The following is a 14,202-nucleotide window of genomic DNA, read 5'->3' as shown; positions in this document are numbered from 1 at the left end:
GGACTTTACCTGATCGGGATTAGTGGACAGGATCGCCAACGCATAGGAAACAGACTTGTTCCTTTTGAGAGAATGTTTTACATGAAAAGCCAGGATTAAATCAGATCCGCAGTAGTTTGGTTAGCTGAAAAACACATTGCTCCTTTTGGGGGTCGGAGGTGTAACTGATTGGATTGAATTCTGACCTTAAATTTGTAAGGAACAGTGTCTGTGGAAAATGTATTTGTAATAAGGTTGTACTAGTACCAAGGTTTTTAAAGTTGAGCCCCTCTATAAGACTCTGTAAAGATCTGTTTTCACACGGGTACTGAAGCTAACAGGAGTCGCTCAATTAAGGTTTCAGGTAGGTTTCCCCTAACCACAGATTACCATGCTACCCACATCCTAAATTTAACCACTACGGGGATGACATATCAGACCCTGTATCAGGCAACTTCTATCTACTCAAGGAGGTCAAGAGAGAAAATGTGTTTTAAAGACAGATTAGTGTATTTCTAGGGGCTGGATTAGATCCGTATCGCGGAAGAACCATGTTAGAGCTCGATTGAAATTTAAAGGTAACGTTCCTGAGTTCTCGGAGACAATATTCACGGTAAACACCATTGTCTCACGTCAGATGGCGTCAGCACTCCGCGTCGCTCGTCCTTCAACCAATATAGCGGATCTTCCACTACACGGAATTAATCCAGCCCTTATTCAGAGGGCAGCTAACAAATGTGATTGGTTACGTTAAAGCAAGAAATATGAATGGAATTAGAAAACAACCACTGAGATTTGAACATCAGGGCATCAACAAGATCAGAACGTGGCCTTCTGGTCCCTGTACCTAGTCCATTGCACCACTAGGGGGAGCCATTCAGTCTTTTTACTGCACATATATAAAGCTGTTCAGTCAAGTCTGTCAGAATGACAGTAGATTGGGAATGTGATTGGTTAAGTATGTTGGGTTAGTGAACTGAAACCACACTGGGATTCGAACTAGTGACCTTGTGTGTCAAAACTAATTCTGTACACCCTCTACCGCTCCCAAGTGGCGCAGCGGTCTAAGGCACTGCATCTCAGTGCTAGAGGCATCACTACAGACACTTTGGTTGGAATCCAGGCTGTATCACAACCTGCCGTGACTAGGAGTCCCATAGGGCGGCGCACAATTGGTCCAGCGTCGTCCGGGTTTGGCCGGTGTAGGCCGTCATTGTAAATAAGAATTTGTTCTTAACTTACTTGCCTGGTTAAATAAAGCCTTTCTTTATTTGACATTCACCTGTTGCTGCAAACTCTGCCTACATCCAACCAATCACATTTATTCTGCCCTCAGAACAACATCGAAAAAGGAGAACTCCACTGAGCTTTTAACATCAGAGGGCAAGGTGGAGCCACCATATTGCTTATAGTGTAGGGGTTAAGGGTCAATTTGGAATTGGGCATCTATGGGTCCCTTTGGGGAAACGAGCATGCACAATTATTTACATAAAAAGAACCGTACGTACATCTAGCTTTTAGAGATTCTGTATTCATTCACAAAATTAGCTTATGTTGTTGCTGTACATTTTTTAAATATATATATATTTTACATGTAATAAAACAATATCTGCTGTCTTCAATTCTGGTGGTAAAATAATAAACTGATTAGGTAAAAAATATAATCTGCTCTATTTACAATGAATGTACACAGATTATACTTACATTAGAAGTTGATCAGACACTTGTACAATGAGAGAACTATGGCCACGGTTATCAGACAGGTCTACTGTGGCCTCATCAGTGCAGGGTAGAGTTGAGTATCAGAGGTAGTTCACTAGGGCCGGGATTCAATCCGATCGCAGATTTGGACAATGCACCACCTAAAGGTCATTTCCGATTGAGCAGACCTATGCAGGGTATACTGTGAACGTGATCTCTGTGAACTCGTAAACATTGCCTTTAAAACGTGCACTGCCGACAGTGAGATCAGATTGAATCCTAGCCTAGACAAGCCTTACAGTACCTTTACACAACAATAACACCCTACCAGAGACCTGGGCCCAGATTCACAAAACACTTCTTATGCAAAAAAGTAAGACATTTCTTGTTAAGAAGGTTTTGTGAAACTGGGCCCTGGTGTCAGCAGTGGAGGTGGTCTGTAGTCTGGAGGGGGGTTTGGGTCAGGGTTCATTGAGTTCATCGGGTATGGTCGTGCAGGGTGAAAGGTCAACTGGTAGTGTCTTATGAGAGTTGACTGAAGGTCAGGTCAGGTGTTTAAGTTAAGTTAATCAGGGAAGGAGCAATATGGTCATTGCAGGTCGTCCGGCAGGGTCTTATACGGGTTGAGAATGCCTTTGGGGTCTAACATGATCTTAATGTTCCCCATCAGAGCGACAGCCAGGCTGGCTTTACTGTAGTAAATATAGTTCCTCTTCTTCAGGCCCAGGCCGTGCTCTGCGCTGATGCTGCCCTGGAAACGGGCCGTCCACTCATAGACAAAGGGTTCGATGGATGCCAAGAGGTTGGGGTCTTTGGTAGGAGAGGTGATGTTCAGGTGGAGGTTACCATCACCTGGTGGGAGGAGAGGACACACACAGTCAGGCACGCACGCACACGCACGCACACGCACACACACACACAGTCTTACCAACGTGTCCGTATCCCACCACACTCTTGGCCCTGTCTCCCAGGTGTTCTCTCATATCTGTGACCAGCTGGTAGATCCGTTCCACAGGAAGTGAGATGTCGTATTTATATGTGAAACCATCATGAGTTAAAGCCTCTGTTACCCGCTCACGCAGTGACCAGAGAGCCTAAACACACACAGGAACACACACACACACAGGAACCCACACACAGAAAAATACACACAGGAAAACACATTGAGGCAACGTCTTGCATCCTCCAATGTTTTATCATTCTTTTTAATGATTCTCTTCTATTTGTCAGTTTGATATCAACATATTCATAAATGAAAGTCACCTTGATTTTGGCCTCCTCCGTTGCTACGGTCCCGTCGATAACCTGGGATGATGTCATGGCCTCCTCCAGAAACTGGTGCAACTTCTCCTTATCGTGGGTGGGGTTAGAGCCGGACGTTTCTATGACGATGTAGAACGGACAGTCTGCGGAACAAAGCAAGAAATAGATAAGAGGCTTTGAACCAATCAGAGTTAGAATTACTCAAACAAACAATTACCAGAACGTTCAAAAGCATTAGAAAATGTGTGTGTGTGTGTGTGTGTACCTGTGATGGGGTTAGCCAGTTTCAGGTGTGTGTTCAGCAGTCTCATACACTCTCTGTCCAGGAACTCAAAGGCTGAGAGGATCTCTCCCAGCATGCCTCTACACAGCTGGAAGGTCTGGAGCAGCTGCTCAAAACTCTCACAGCCTGGACACACACACACGATCATATCATCACAATAAATTGTCATGGCGATCATCTCACAGAAGAAACACATCACATGCGTCATATATTGGACTGCGTGAGAGTGTGTAAAAACATGAATAAGTCAAAAGGAGGATGCATTTGAGACATCAGATGATCACCAGTTACAAGGTCATGAGGGGTCATGAGGTCAGGTCACACCCACCCAGGAAGGCCACGTTGACGGCTTTAGGTTTCCGTGGACACAGGATGGTTACGGCGGTGATGACCCCCAGTGTGCCCTCTGACCCGATGAACAGCTGTTTGAGGTCATATCCTGTGTTGTCCTTCCTCAGGGTGGCTAGGCAGTCCAGGACCCTCCCGTCTGCTAGCACCTACACATAAATACACAGAGTATTGGTGCTGTCCTTTATAGTTAGTTGAATTTCAAAAGGCATAGCCCCCTGCCCCCCCCCCTCCCCTACTGACCACCTCTAGTCCTAATACTGTCCCTCGTAGGGATCCGTAGCGTAGCAGCCTCAGCCCTCCAGCGTTAGTGGCTACGTTGCCTCCTATATGGCAGCTTCCCTTTGCCCCCAGGTCCAGAGGCATGATGTAGTCCTTGTCCTCTAGGTAAAGAGACAGGCTCTCCAACACACAACCTGCTTGGCACGACAGAATACCTAGCAGGAGAGGAAGAGAGAGAGAGAGAGAGTTTGGACTGTTAAACACTAGGGCAAAACTTTGAGAATTGGAACAGGAAATTTGACGTGTAACTGACCAATGAATAGTGACACACAGTAACCCTAGAATTACAGACGATACTGACCGGAGACAGAGTCGAAGTTGAGGATGTTGTTCATGAGAGCGGTAGAGAGGATGATCTCATCATAGACAGGAACACTGCCTCCCACCAGCCCTGTGTTACCACCCTGAGGACTCACTGCCAGGTTACGACTGTTACAGTACCTACAGGAGAAACACAACACAACATTAGAACACAGGTACACTGCCTGCTACCAGTCATGTAACACTGCAACAGTAGAGGAAACCTGGCTTCATACACTAGAAGACTGGAGAATAATACCCAAGGATCTGAGAAACTTCCTCTGTAGTCTGGGGCCTCAGCAGAACCTCACTGAAACCTGCACAGACAGAGAGAGGAGATCAACACATCAACTCAATACAACAAGTACATAAACAGTTCCTAACAACCCTACAGAGGAGACAAAGATAGCAAGCTCTTTCCTCCACAATCTCCCTTCTCTGACCTATCTTTCTACATTTGAGTTATTTAGCAGACACTCTTATCCACAGTGACTTAAAGTAGTGAGTGCATACATTTTCATATTTGTTTGTACTATTTGTTTCTCTCGCTCTCTCCCTCCCCCTCTCTTTCTTTCTCACCTCTCACTGACTTGAGCCAGTCCATATTACTGGCCTCTAGTATATCTGGGTCAGTGATGGTCCTGCCTGGTATTATCTTGCTGAAGAAGGCCATGTCCTCTGGAGTTACCCTGGAGAAAGGCCTCCTCTCTGGGGCAGCTGTGGGTGACGGGGTGGGTCTCTCTTCCCCAGCATGGAGCTCCCGACAGCGGACGCCACAAGACACAGGCCTGGGTGTCTGGAGCAGGCCGCTGCTAAAGCCTGGGGGTAAAGTTCTGACTACGGCTGGAGGTGAGGCAGTGCTGAGTGGACTCATCCACCTGAGAGCAGTCCTCAGACGCAACCTTCTGTGGAAGAGACCAGCCATGGCTGGGGAGAGAGCGGATGCCTAGAGTGGATGGGGAGGGATACTTAGTTACATTGCAAAGTGTATTATGTGGATGTTTTACATGCACTGACTTTAAGTTTGACAAAGTATTCCTGCATAACTAAAACCAATCATATAACTACACAATTTAATTTTGTAAATCTAACCACAATCTAATGGTTTAAACACACACACACTACAGTAAGCTAGTGTCATGCAACAATGCCATGCTTCCCATTGTTAACCCAGGTGGTGCAGCGGTCTAAGGCAATGCATCTCAGTGCTTGAGGAGTCACTACGGACATCCTAGTTCGAATCCAGGCTGTATCACAACTGGCCGTGATTGGGAGTCCCATAAGGCGGCGCACAACTGGCACAGCGTCGTCCGGGTTTGGCCGTCATTGTAAATAAGAATTTGTTCTTAACTGACAGGCCTAGTTAATTAAAGGTTAAATATTATATTTCGTTAACATACTGTACCTGTCACTGTAGTTCAGTAGTGTTTGTGCTTTTCTTAGATTCTTAGAATGTGCACCATTCTCATTAGATGGACGACGTTTTCCTTGAAAGCAACAGCACTGCAAATTTACACGTCAACCACCGAAAAATACAAGATGTGGCTATAGCTAGCAAACGTTAACGTTACTTCGTATAACGTTTGCTACCAACCAATCGGGGAACGTTGTTGGATGCAAGTGTCTCTATTAATATCGTATAATGTCGCAAATATAGCTATCTGTCACAAAGTTCAAGGGCAGATTAAACTACAACGTCAAGATTGTTGTGGTCAATATATTGTTTACATCCGGGACAGCTAGCTAGGAACCTAGTACGTAAGAACAAGTGGGAGGTCAGGACCGTTTAGCTGAAAACAGTTCTGAGAAGGTGCAACACAAAAAGGGTATTTCCGGTTTTGGCACAATAAAAGCTTATGTCTGATAAAAACGCTCCTTAAACGTAAGAATAATATTTTGTTTTATTATATAACATTTCAATGGCCACTGTTCTATGAATGATATCTGGGTATAACAAAACAAATCATAACAAAGGCAAGCTTTTATTTTATCAGCAGTTCATCTTCTGAATTTGATAATAAATTAGTCTCCCTAGGCAGACAAGGTTGGGTTGCATACCTCCCATAATGTTAACAATGTTCCATTGCCCTAGGTCTGGGATTGCCTAGACTAATACATCATTTTAAGAAAGTATGATCAACTGTAGAAATAGGAACTCATACAGTGCCCTCCTGAATTATTGTCACCTTAGGTAAATATGAACAAAAAAGGCTGTGAAAAAATGTCATTGTTGTTTATCAGCTTGAGCTTACATTCAAAATATCATATGAATTAAACCTTTAACTGAGTTAAAATAGTTTTTAAAAAATGTATCGTCATCAAAACAATATTATTTTAGTCACAATAATTGTCCCCCTTGCATTTAGTGCTTTGAGCACCCTCCCTTTGCCAAGATAACAGCTCAGAGTCATCTCATATAATGTTTGATGAGGTGGGAGAATACACCCTCCCTTTGCCAAGATAACAGCTCTGGGTCATCTCATATAATTTTTGATGAGGTGGGAGAACACACCCTCCCGTTGCCAAGATAACAGCTCTGAGTCATCTCATATAATGTTTGATGAGGTGGGAGAACACACCCTCCCGTTGCCAAGATAACAGCTCTGAGTCATCTCATATAATGTTTGATGAGGTGGGAGAACACATAGGAAGAGAACGGATTTGAGACCATTCCTCTATACAAACCCTCTCCAGATCCTTCAGAGTCCTTGGTCCTTGCTTGTGGACTCTCCTCTTCAGCTCACCCCACAGTTTTTTCAATGGGTTTATGTCAGGGGACTGGGATGGCCACTGCAAAATCTTGATTCTATGGTCAGTGAACCATTTTCGTGTGGATTTGGAGGTATGCTTTGGATTATTGTCCAGCAGGAAGATTCAACGACGACCTAGTTTTAGCCTCCTGGCACAAGTAAAATCTTCTGGTTCTTGATGGAGTCCATGATGCCATGTAACCTAACAAGGTTCCCATTGCCTTTGGAAGTAAAAGAGTGTGGACTAGGTTATTTTCTGCATGGCCATGGCACTTTTTACACCAAACCCACCTCTGGTGTTTATTGTCAAAAATCAATATTTTAGTCTCATCAGATCATAGAACCTGGTTCTAATCATAGTTCCAATGACATTTAGCAAACTCCAGCTGCTTACGTTTGTGGTTTGGAGACAGCAGAGGCTTTCTTCTGGCAACCCTTCCAAATAACTTATTGGCATGGAGGTGGTGTCTAATTGTGGTTTTGGAGACTTGATGACCCCAAGATGTTACCAACTTCTGCAATTCTCCAACTGTGATCCTTGGAGATTTTTTGTTGTCACTTGAACCATCCTTCTCACTGTGCGTGGGGGCAAAATACACTGGCGTCCTCTTCCAGGAAGGTTCATCACAGCTCCAGGTGTTTTACATTTCTTAACTATTGCCCTATTAGTGGAGATGGGCATTTTCAGGCATGTAGCTCTCTACATGACCCCAGACGACAGTAGTTCATTTGACAATGGAAGAGAGCTCATGAGATTTGTTTTAGAATTTTCTCTACCTATCCCAAATGTATAAGCACTGGTAATGGCTCTACCATTCCCTCTGATAGGCTATGTTGGCCATATTACACCTAGATCTCCCTGTACACCTATGAAATACTTTCAAGATGTAGGAGTGCATAGTGTAAATACTGTGTTATACAGTATGCCTTGCAGTCGAGAGATTTATACGGTACGCATGCTGGTAGAGAAATAAGATGTGCTGGATGGGTAATTATCTAGACCTGAAACGTTTGATTGATGAGTAGGTTAAATCAAATCAAATGTTATTTGTCCCATGCGCCGAATACAACCTGACAGTGAAATGCTTACTTACAAGCCCTTAACCAACAATGCTTTAATATGTTTTAAGAAAAAAAAGTGTTAAGTAAAAATGTATAAATGAAAGTAACAAACAATTAAACAGCAGCAGTAAAATAACATTAGCGAGGTTAGATACAGGTGGTACCGGTACAGTGTCAAAGTGCAGGGGACACAGGTTAGTCGAGGTAATTGAGGTAATATGTACATGTAGGTAGAGTTAAAGTGACTATGCATAGATAATAAACAGAGAGTAGCAGCAGTGTTAAAGGGGGGTCTGGGTAGCCCTTTGATTAGCTGCTCAGGAGTCGTATGGCTTGGGGATAGATGCTGTTGGATGTGTCCCTGAATTCTTGCATTCTAGTTCAATAAATTATTAATTAGGGAAATCAATATAAGCTGACTATAGAACCTGCCAACAGTGCATATTGTTAAAAACATGTCTGAAAATGGTCTTATCCATGTTGATCTAGCCAATCAGACAACCTTTCTTGCTAAAGAGCATCAGACACTCCTCCATTCATTCTCTATCATATTCCCCTCTATCAAATTCCTCTCTATCATATTCCCCTTCTATCATATTCCGCTCTACCCTCCATCTACTCCCCCTCCCTTTCCGTCCTCCTCATCTCAGAATAGCTCCGCTCCATCGGGTAGATTTGGAATTCAACATTTTAACAGTGCAACACTCCCCATATTTGTGAAATGTAAACATTGTGTGTTTATACTGTGTTATACAGTATGTCTTGACAAAAATCAAACAGAGAGTAAACCTTTTTTATAGATTTTTTTTATTGCATTTTTCATTGCATGCAAAAAATACAGTATCCCACCCTGCTCTCTCTCTCTCTAATACCCAGTCTACTCATCCATCTTCAAGCTTTCATCCTTTCCCTGCTCTTCTATCACCCTCTCAGTTCCACCTCCAGCTGGCTCCCTCTTTTTCTTCTTCTCTAGTCTCTTCCTCTCCTCTTTCCTCATCTTTTCTCTCTTCTTCTCCTCCTTTTCTTGAATCTTTCTCTCCATCTCCAAGAACTCAGCTTGAGCTTTCTCTCTCTTTTTCAGCTCCTCAGAACACTTCTTCTCTTTCTTAATCCTGTCTTTCATCATGTCATTATGTATCTTCATCAGCCCCTCTAACCTCTTTTTCTCTGCCTTTTCCTTCTCTTTTCTTTCCTTCTCTCTCTTTTTCTGTTCTAACTTCTCCCTCTTTTTCTCAGCCTTCATGACTTTCTTCTGCTCTTTCTCTCTCTCATTCATCTCTTTCTTCTCCCTCTTTTTGTTCTCCTCCTCCTTGTTTTTCTTCTCCTTTCTCTCTTTCTCGTCGTCTTTCAACTTCTTATGCAGTTTCTTATTTTTATCTTTTTCCTTCATCTTCAAAAATGGGATTTTCTGCATGTGGTTCATGACCAGAAAGCCCACTCTTCCAAGGATGGTGTCTGCTCTCTCTGATGAAGCCATCCCATTGGAGCTCTTGGAATGGGCACAGTCCGCCTCACGCTTCAATCCCTCCCTCTGTCTCACCTCCTCCTTGACGCTCCTCTCTTCACTCTCAATTTCAATGCCTATCCAATAATCCTGACAGGAAGACATTGACTCTAGATGTAATATTGTTCCAATGTGTCACATTCAATACACATTTGAGTGATCGACATACAATGATGACCTCATGGGGCACACAATTTGGAGGACAGTAATTAAGGTCCTTTGATTTTTTTGTATCCCCATTATATTTTACAATACCCATAGATGTTCTTCCTGGGTCCATACTAAAAGTAATACAAAATGTTAACTCTAGTGAGGGGTGATGTTTCGTACTATGAGCAAAGAGCAGCAAGGTTGGGGTCAATTCCAGTCAATGCAAGAAGAACTCTAAAATTCCAATTCTCTTCAATGCTTTGAATTGAAATGGAACTGACCCCCATACCTGTAAAGTAGTAGTGTAAAATAGGACACCTACCTTTGCCTCTTCCAGGGTCCAGGTCCTGGGTTCATCATTGCGGGTTGCCAGAGTTAAGTTAACATCTGGGTCCAGCTGGTGAGCGTGAGGGCAGAGATCCACCTCTTCACTAGGGCCCTTCACTTTCTGCTCTGGCTCCTTGTGGTCCTTGTCATGGATGCATCCCAGGATTGGAGGAATTGCTCGGACAGGGCTTTTATCACCTGTCAGTTCCTCTCTCTTGACAGTGGATGCAACTGCACTTGCCTCGGTGTTAACTGAGCACTCTGTGTTTTCCTCAACTGTCTCCTCTGGCAGTTGGTGGTCGTTGTTGTTGTGGATGCATGGCAGAACTGAAGGACTTTTATCTTCCCAAGTGTAAATGGCAACAGTTGCTTCTTTGTCTACTGAGAACTCTGTGTTGTCCTCAACTTTCTCCCATAGCTGTTTGTGGTCAATGCTGTGGGTGCAGGGCAGTCTTAGAGGCAGTGCTGCGGGTGCAGGAAGACTCTTATCAGCTGAAAACTCCTCTTGGAGGGCAGCGGACACGGAAGCGGCAGATTCACTGGCGACTGGACACTTGTTGGTTCCCTCTACTGCCTCCTCTGGCAGTTTGTAGTCATTGTCAAAGACAGGTGGCAGACTGGGAGGCAGAATTGGGACAGGGCATTTAGCTGTTGATCTGTCCACTCCATCAACAGTAGCTGTGCCTGAAGTGTTCTCTGTAGCACCTGAGACCTCATAGGCATCCTCTACTGTCTGCTCTGGAGGCATGAAGTCATCGTCAAAGACTGCTGGCAGGCATGGAGGCAGCACTGAAGGAAGACTTCTGGCTGCCCATCGGTTCTCTCTCTTGACAGTGGCTGTGTCTGCAGTGGCTTCTTTGGCAACTCGGCACTCTGTGGCTGAAACAGCAGGCTGGGAGGTTTCCGGGACAATTAATGAATTGCCAACGAACCGCTGAGCCAGTGGTGGGAGGGAGAAAGGATAGAATCTGTCCTCTTCCTTTATATTAGATATTGCCACTGGAGACACTGAGAGCTCAGTGGTTCCCTCTACTGTCTGCTGTGGTGGAATGGAGTCATCGTTGAAGAAGTGTGGCAGGTATCGATGAAGCATTGAGGAAAGATGTGTATCTGTCAATAAGTCCTCTCTTTTACCAGTAGATACATCTGCTGTGGCCTCTGTGGCAACTGGGCACTCAGCAGGGACAAAGTATGAAAATACAATGAACCGCTGTGCATCCTGAGCATGTATGGCCAATGGAGAGGGGGGATGTAACATGGTTGGTATAAGCCTCCGATTGGTGAAAGCCAGCGGTGGGAGGGAGTCTATACAGTGAGCCATGAACTCAGTGAGTGGACGGTTGGTCACATCTCTCACATTCTGCGGGAGAAAAGAAACAGACATGTTGAAAGTGATCACATTCACGACATACATACTTTATGAGTCAACGCTATTTACTTATACATCACATATACAGTGCCTTCGGAAAGTATTCAGACCCCTTCACTTTTTCCACATTTTGTTACCTTACAGCCTATTTCAAAAATTTAATAAATCGTTTTTTCCCCTCATCAATCTACACACAATAGCCCATAATGGCAAAGCAAAAACAGAATTGTTCCAAATTCATTGCAAATAAAATGTGAAATATCACATTTACATAAGTATCCAGACCCTTTACCCAGTACGTTGTTGAAGCACCTTTGGCAGCGATTACAGCATAGAATCTTCTTGGGTATTACGCTACAAGCTTGGAAATCTTGTGTTTGGGGAATTCTCCCAATCTTAGGAGAATCCAAGTTAGGTTGCCAATAAAGGACATTCAGAGACTTGTCCCAAAGAAACTTCTGCGTTGTCTTGGCTATGTACATAGGGTCATTGTTCTGTTGGAAGGTGACTCTTCACCACACTCTGAGGTCCTGATTGTTCTGGAGCAGGTTGTCATAAAATATCTCTCTGTACTTTGCTCTGTTCATCTTTGCCTAGATCCTGACTAGTCTCCCATTCCCTGCAATTGAAAAACATCCCCACAGCATGATGCTGCCACCACCATGCTTCACCGAAGGGGTGGTGGCAGATTTACTCCAGATGTGACCCTTGGCATTGGGGCAAAAGAGTTCAATCTTGATTTCATCAGACCAGAGCATCTTGTTTCTCATGGTCTGAGAGACTTCAGGTTCCTTTTTGGCAAACTCCAAGCAGGCTGTCATGTGCCTTCTACTGAGGAGCAGCTTCCATCTGGCCACTCTACCTTAAATGCCTGATTGATGGAGTGCTGCATAGATGGTTGTCCTTCTGTAAGGTTCTCCCATCTCCACAGAGGAACTCTAAAGCTCTGTCAGAGTCACCATCTGGTTCTTGGTCACCTCCCTGAAAAAAGGCCCTTCTCCCCCGATTGCTCAGTTTGGCTGGGCGGCCAGCTCTAGGAATAGTCTTGGTGGTTCCAAACATCTTCCATTTAAGAATGATGGAGAACAGTGTGTTCTTGGGGACCTTCAATGTTGAGGAGAGGTTTGGTACCCTTCCCCAGATCTGTGCCTCGACACAATCCTGTTTCGTAAGGTATTTCAACATTTCTAAAAACCTGTATTTGCTTTGTCAATGTGGGGTATTGTTTGTAGATTGCTGAGAATTTTAAAATAAGGCTATTACGTAAAAAAAGGTAGAAAAAGTCAAATTCTTTCCAAAGGCACTGTATATATCTAGTGTCCTCTCAGAGGCTCTGCACCAGTCTGTACCAACCCTGGGTCTTCTAGCCAATGGGTCAACTAATTGTAAAAATACATGCCCCACACCCAGCATAACATTTGACATTTTAGACATCTAGCAGATGCTTTTATCCAGAACGACTTTCAGTTAGTGCTTTCAACTTAAGGTAACTAGGTGGGACAACCATATAATCCTGATATGAAGGTCTACGAGAGATCGCTTGGTCTAGTTATTTTATTTATTTAAGACAACCATAAGAACTGAGGACTATGTCCATAACAATACTCAAACAGAGAGACAGACACGATACAACACAAGAAAAGATGTCAGACAAAATATTGTTAGCTTACAATTCATGGCATATCACACATTTTGCCCGTATATTGACATGTATTTGCTTTAATCAATATTGTTCAATAGAACTCTAGTCAACTTTGTCAAAGTTGGTCTTGTTACCTCCTCAATCAGGCTTGGCATTTTCCTCGTCTCAAACCAAATCCTCTTCATCTCCTTCTCCTGCTCCCTCTGGATCTGTCTCACCAGAGCCAACCTGGCTCCCAGCTCCATCATGTAGTCTGTCTGGATCTCCCTTTCCTTCAACTGACACTCACCCCTCCTCTGTGTCAGCGTTGAACCCTCCATGTCTTCCTCCTAGCTAACAATAACTCTGAAAAATACATAACGTTGTAGTAAGTGGCGTGTTGCTCACCAAAGAATAATGCATCTCTTTACAATGTGCACACATTTTCTTCCCATGTACTTACAATGAAGCAAGTGACAATCCTGATCTAGAGATGATTAAGCAATAGGCCTATCTGAATTACTAGTAAAAAGTTGGCTACTGGAAACTCGACCAAGTTCAAATGAATCAATTTTTTGCCATTCCTATCATTATGTGCACAATATCCTTTATGACATCTTCATTGTGATGCAAGGCGTTGCCATTGGAGATGACAAAGCACAACACAGACTTTAAAAAGAAAACTTCAGTCCCCGTCCCCCGTCCCCCACTCCATATTGGGCCTGGTTTTCACAAAACACACTAATCACTTATATCATATCATTCAAAAAAGTTTTGGGGTAGAAAATGACTCTTTATCCATGCTGGACCTAACTTATTGTACAGTTTCATATATTGTATAAAACAAGGAGGTAAACACTCCAGTCTTCTCTTTGAGTGCCCCTGTGTGCACCTTCATGTAAAGAGGTCTATCAATTCAACCATTTGAAATGGATGACCATTCATTTAAGAAATACTGATTTTCATCAGCGATTTAGCAACTACAAATTAGGTAGGTCGACTTGTTTTTTTACATAACCTTCCCTTTTGGTACATATTTATTCAGATAACTGATTACAATATTGGTTGTTATTAGCACAGAGAGATGGTTTTCTTTCATCAATATAATGCATTTGCCATTAGCCTGGCTCACTACAACAACTAACATGTCATCTCAGGTTTCAGGATGAACCATTTTCTCACAAAAATTGGATTCAAACAAACTGTCTCTCGTCAACAGTTTCACTTGTCACCATGATTGCATGTTAGGCCTAAATAAAAGGT

General features: G+C 43.5%; 2 protein-coding genes across 2 annotated transcripts; both read right to left on the bottom strand.

Annotated features, from left to right (window-relative positions):
* Positions 1-1,490: 1,490 nt before the first annotated feature.
* d2hgdh (D-2-hydroxyglutarate dehydrogenase) lies at positions 1,491-5,970 on the bottom strand. The gene is made up of 10 exons (XM_021611046.3): positions 5,562-5,970; positions 4,736-5,102; positions 4,416-4,473; positions 4,158-4,297; positions 3,818-4,011; positions 3,555-3,723; positions 3,209-3,352; positions 2,944-3,086; positions 2,609-2,774; positions 1,491-2,532 (listed from the first exon to the last, which is right to left on the bottom strand). Exons 2-10 carry the CDS (start codon positions 5,079-5,081, stop codon positions 2,270-2,272), a joined length of 1,623 nt encoding a protein of 540 aa, XP_021466721.3. The 5' UTR covers positions 5,082-5,102; positions 5,562-5,970; the 3' UTR covers positions 1,491-2,269.
* A 2,726-nt stretch (positions 5,971-8,696) lies between these two features.
* On the bottom strand, positions 8,697-13,301 carry LOC118965265 (uncharacterized). The gene is made up of 3 exons (XM_036982779.2): positions 13,095-13,301; positions 9,945-11,309; positions 8,697-9,562 (listed from the first exon to the last, which is right to left on the bottom strand). Exons 1-3 carry the CDS (start codon positions 13,278-13,280, stop codon positions 8,846-8,848), a joined length of 2,268 nt encoding a protein of 755 aa, XP_036838674.2. The 5' UTR covers positions 13,281-13,301; the 3' UTR covers positions 8,697-8,845.
* Positions 13,302-14,202: the final 901 nt, after the last annotated feature.

This window comes from Oncorhynchus mykiss, chromosome 7 (assembly GCF_057628025.1).
Source record: "Oncorhynchus mykiss isolate SJ-2025 chromosome 7, ASM5762802v1, whole genome shotgun sequence".
In the NCBI taxonomy this organism is placed as follows: domain Eukaryota; kingdom Metazoa; phylum Chordata; class Actinopteri; order Salmoniformes; family Salmonidae; genus Oncorhynchus; species Oncorhynchus mykiss.
This window is presented reverse-complemented; position numbering and strand designations above follow the sequence as displayed.

Excerpts from the sequence above, each read along its gene's own strand:
- d2hgdh (XM_021611046.3), bottom strand. The coding sequence starts at position 5,081 with ATGGCTGGTCTCTTCCACAGAAGGTTGCGTCTGAGGACTGCTCTCAGG. Across the intron at positions 4,298-4,415 it reads GAAGTTTCTCAGATCCTTGG|GTACTGTAACAGTCGTAACC; the intron begins GTATTATTCTCC and ends TTTCTCCTGTAG. Across the intron at positions 2,775-2,943 it reads CGGAGGAGGCCAAAATCAAG|GCTCTCTGGTCACTGCGTGA; the intron begins GTGACTTTCATT and ends GTGTGTGTTTAG.
- LOC118965265 (XM_036982779.2), bottom strand. The coding sequence starts at position 13,280 with ATGGAGGGTTCAACGCTGACACAGAGGAGGGGTGAGTGTCAGTTGAAG. Across the intron at positions 11,310-13,094 it reads TGCCAAGCCTGATTGAGGAG|AATGTGAGAGATGTGACCAA; the intron begins GTAACAAGACCA and ends TTTCTCCCGCAG. Across the intron at positions 9,563-9,944 it reads GGACCCTGGAAGAGGCAAAG|GATTATTGGATAGGCATTGA; the intron begins GTAGGTGTCCTA and ends TCTTCCTGTCAG.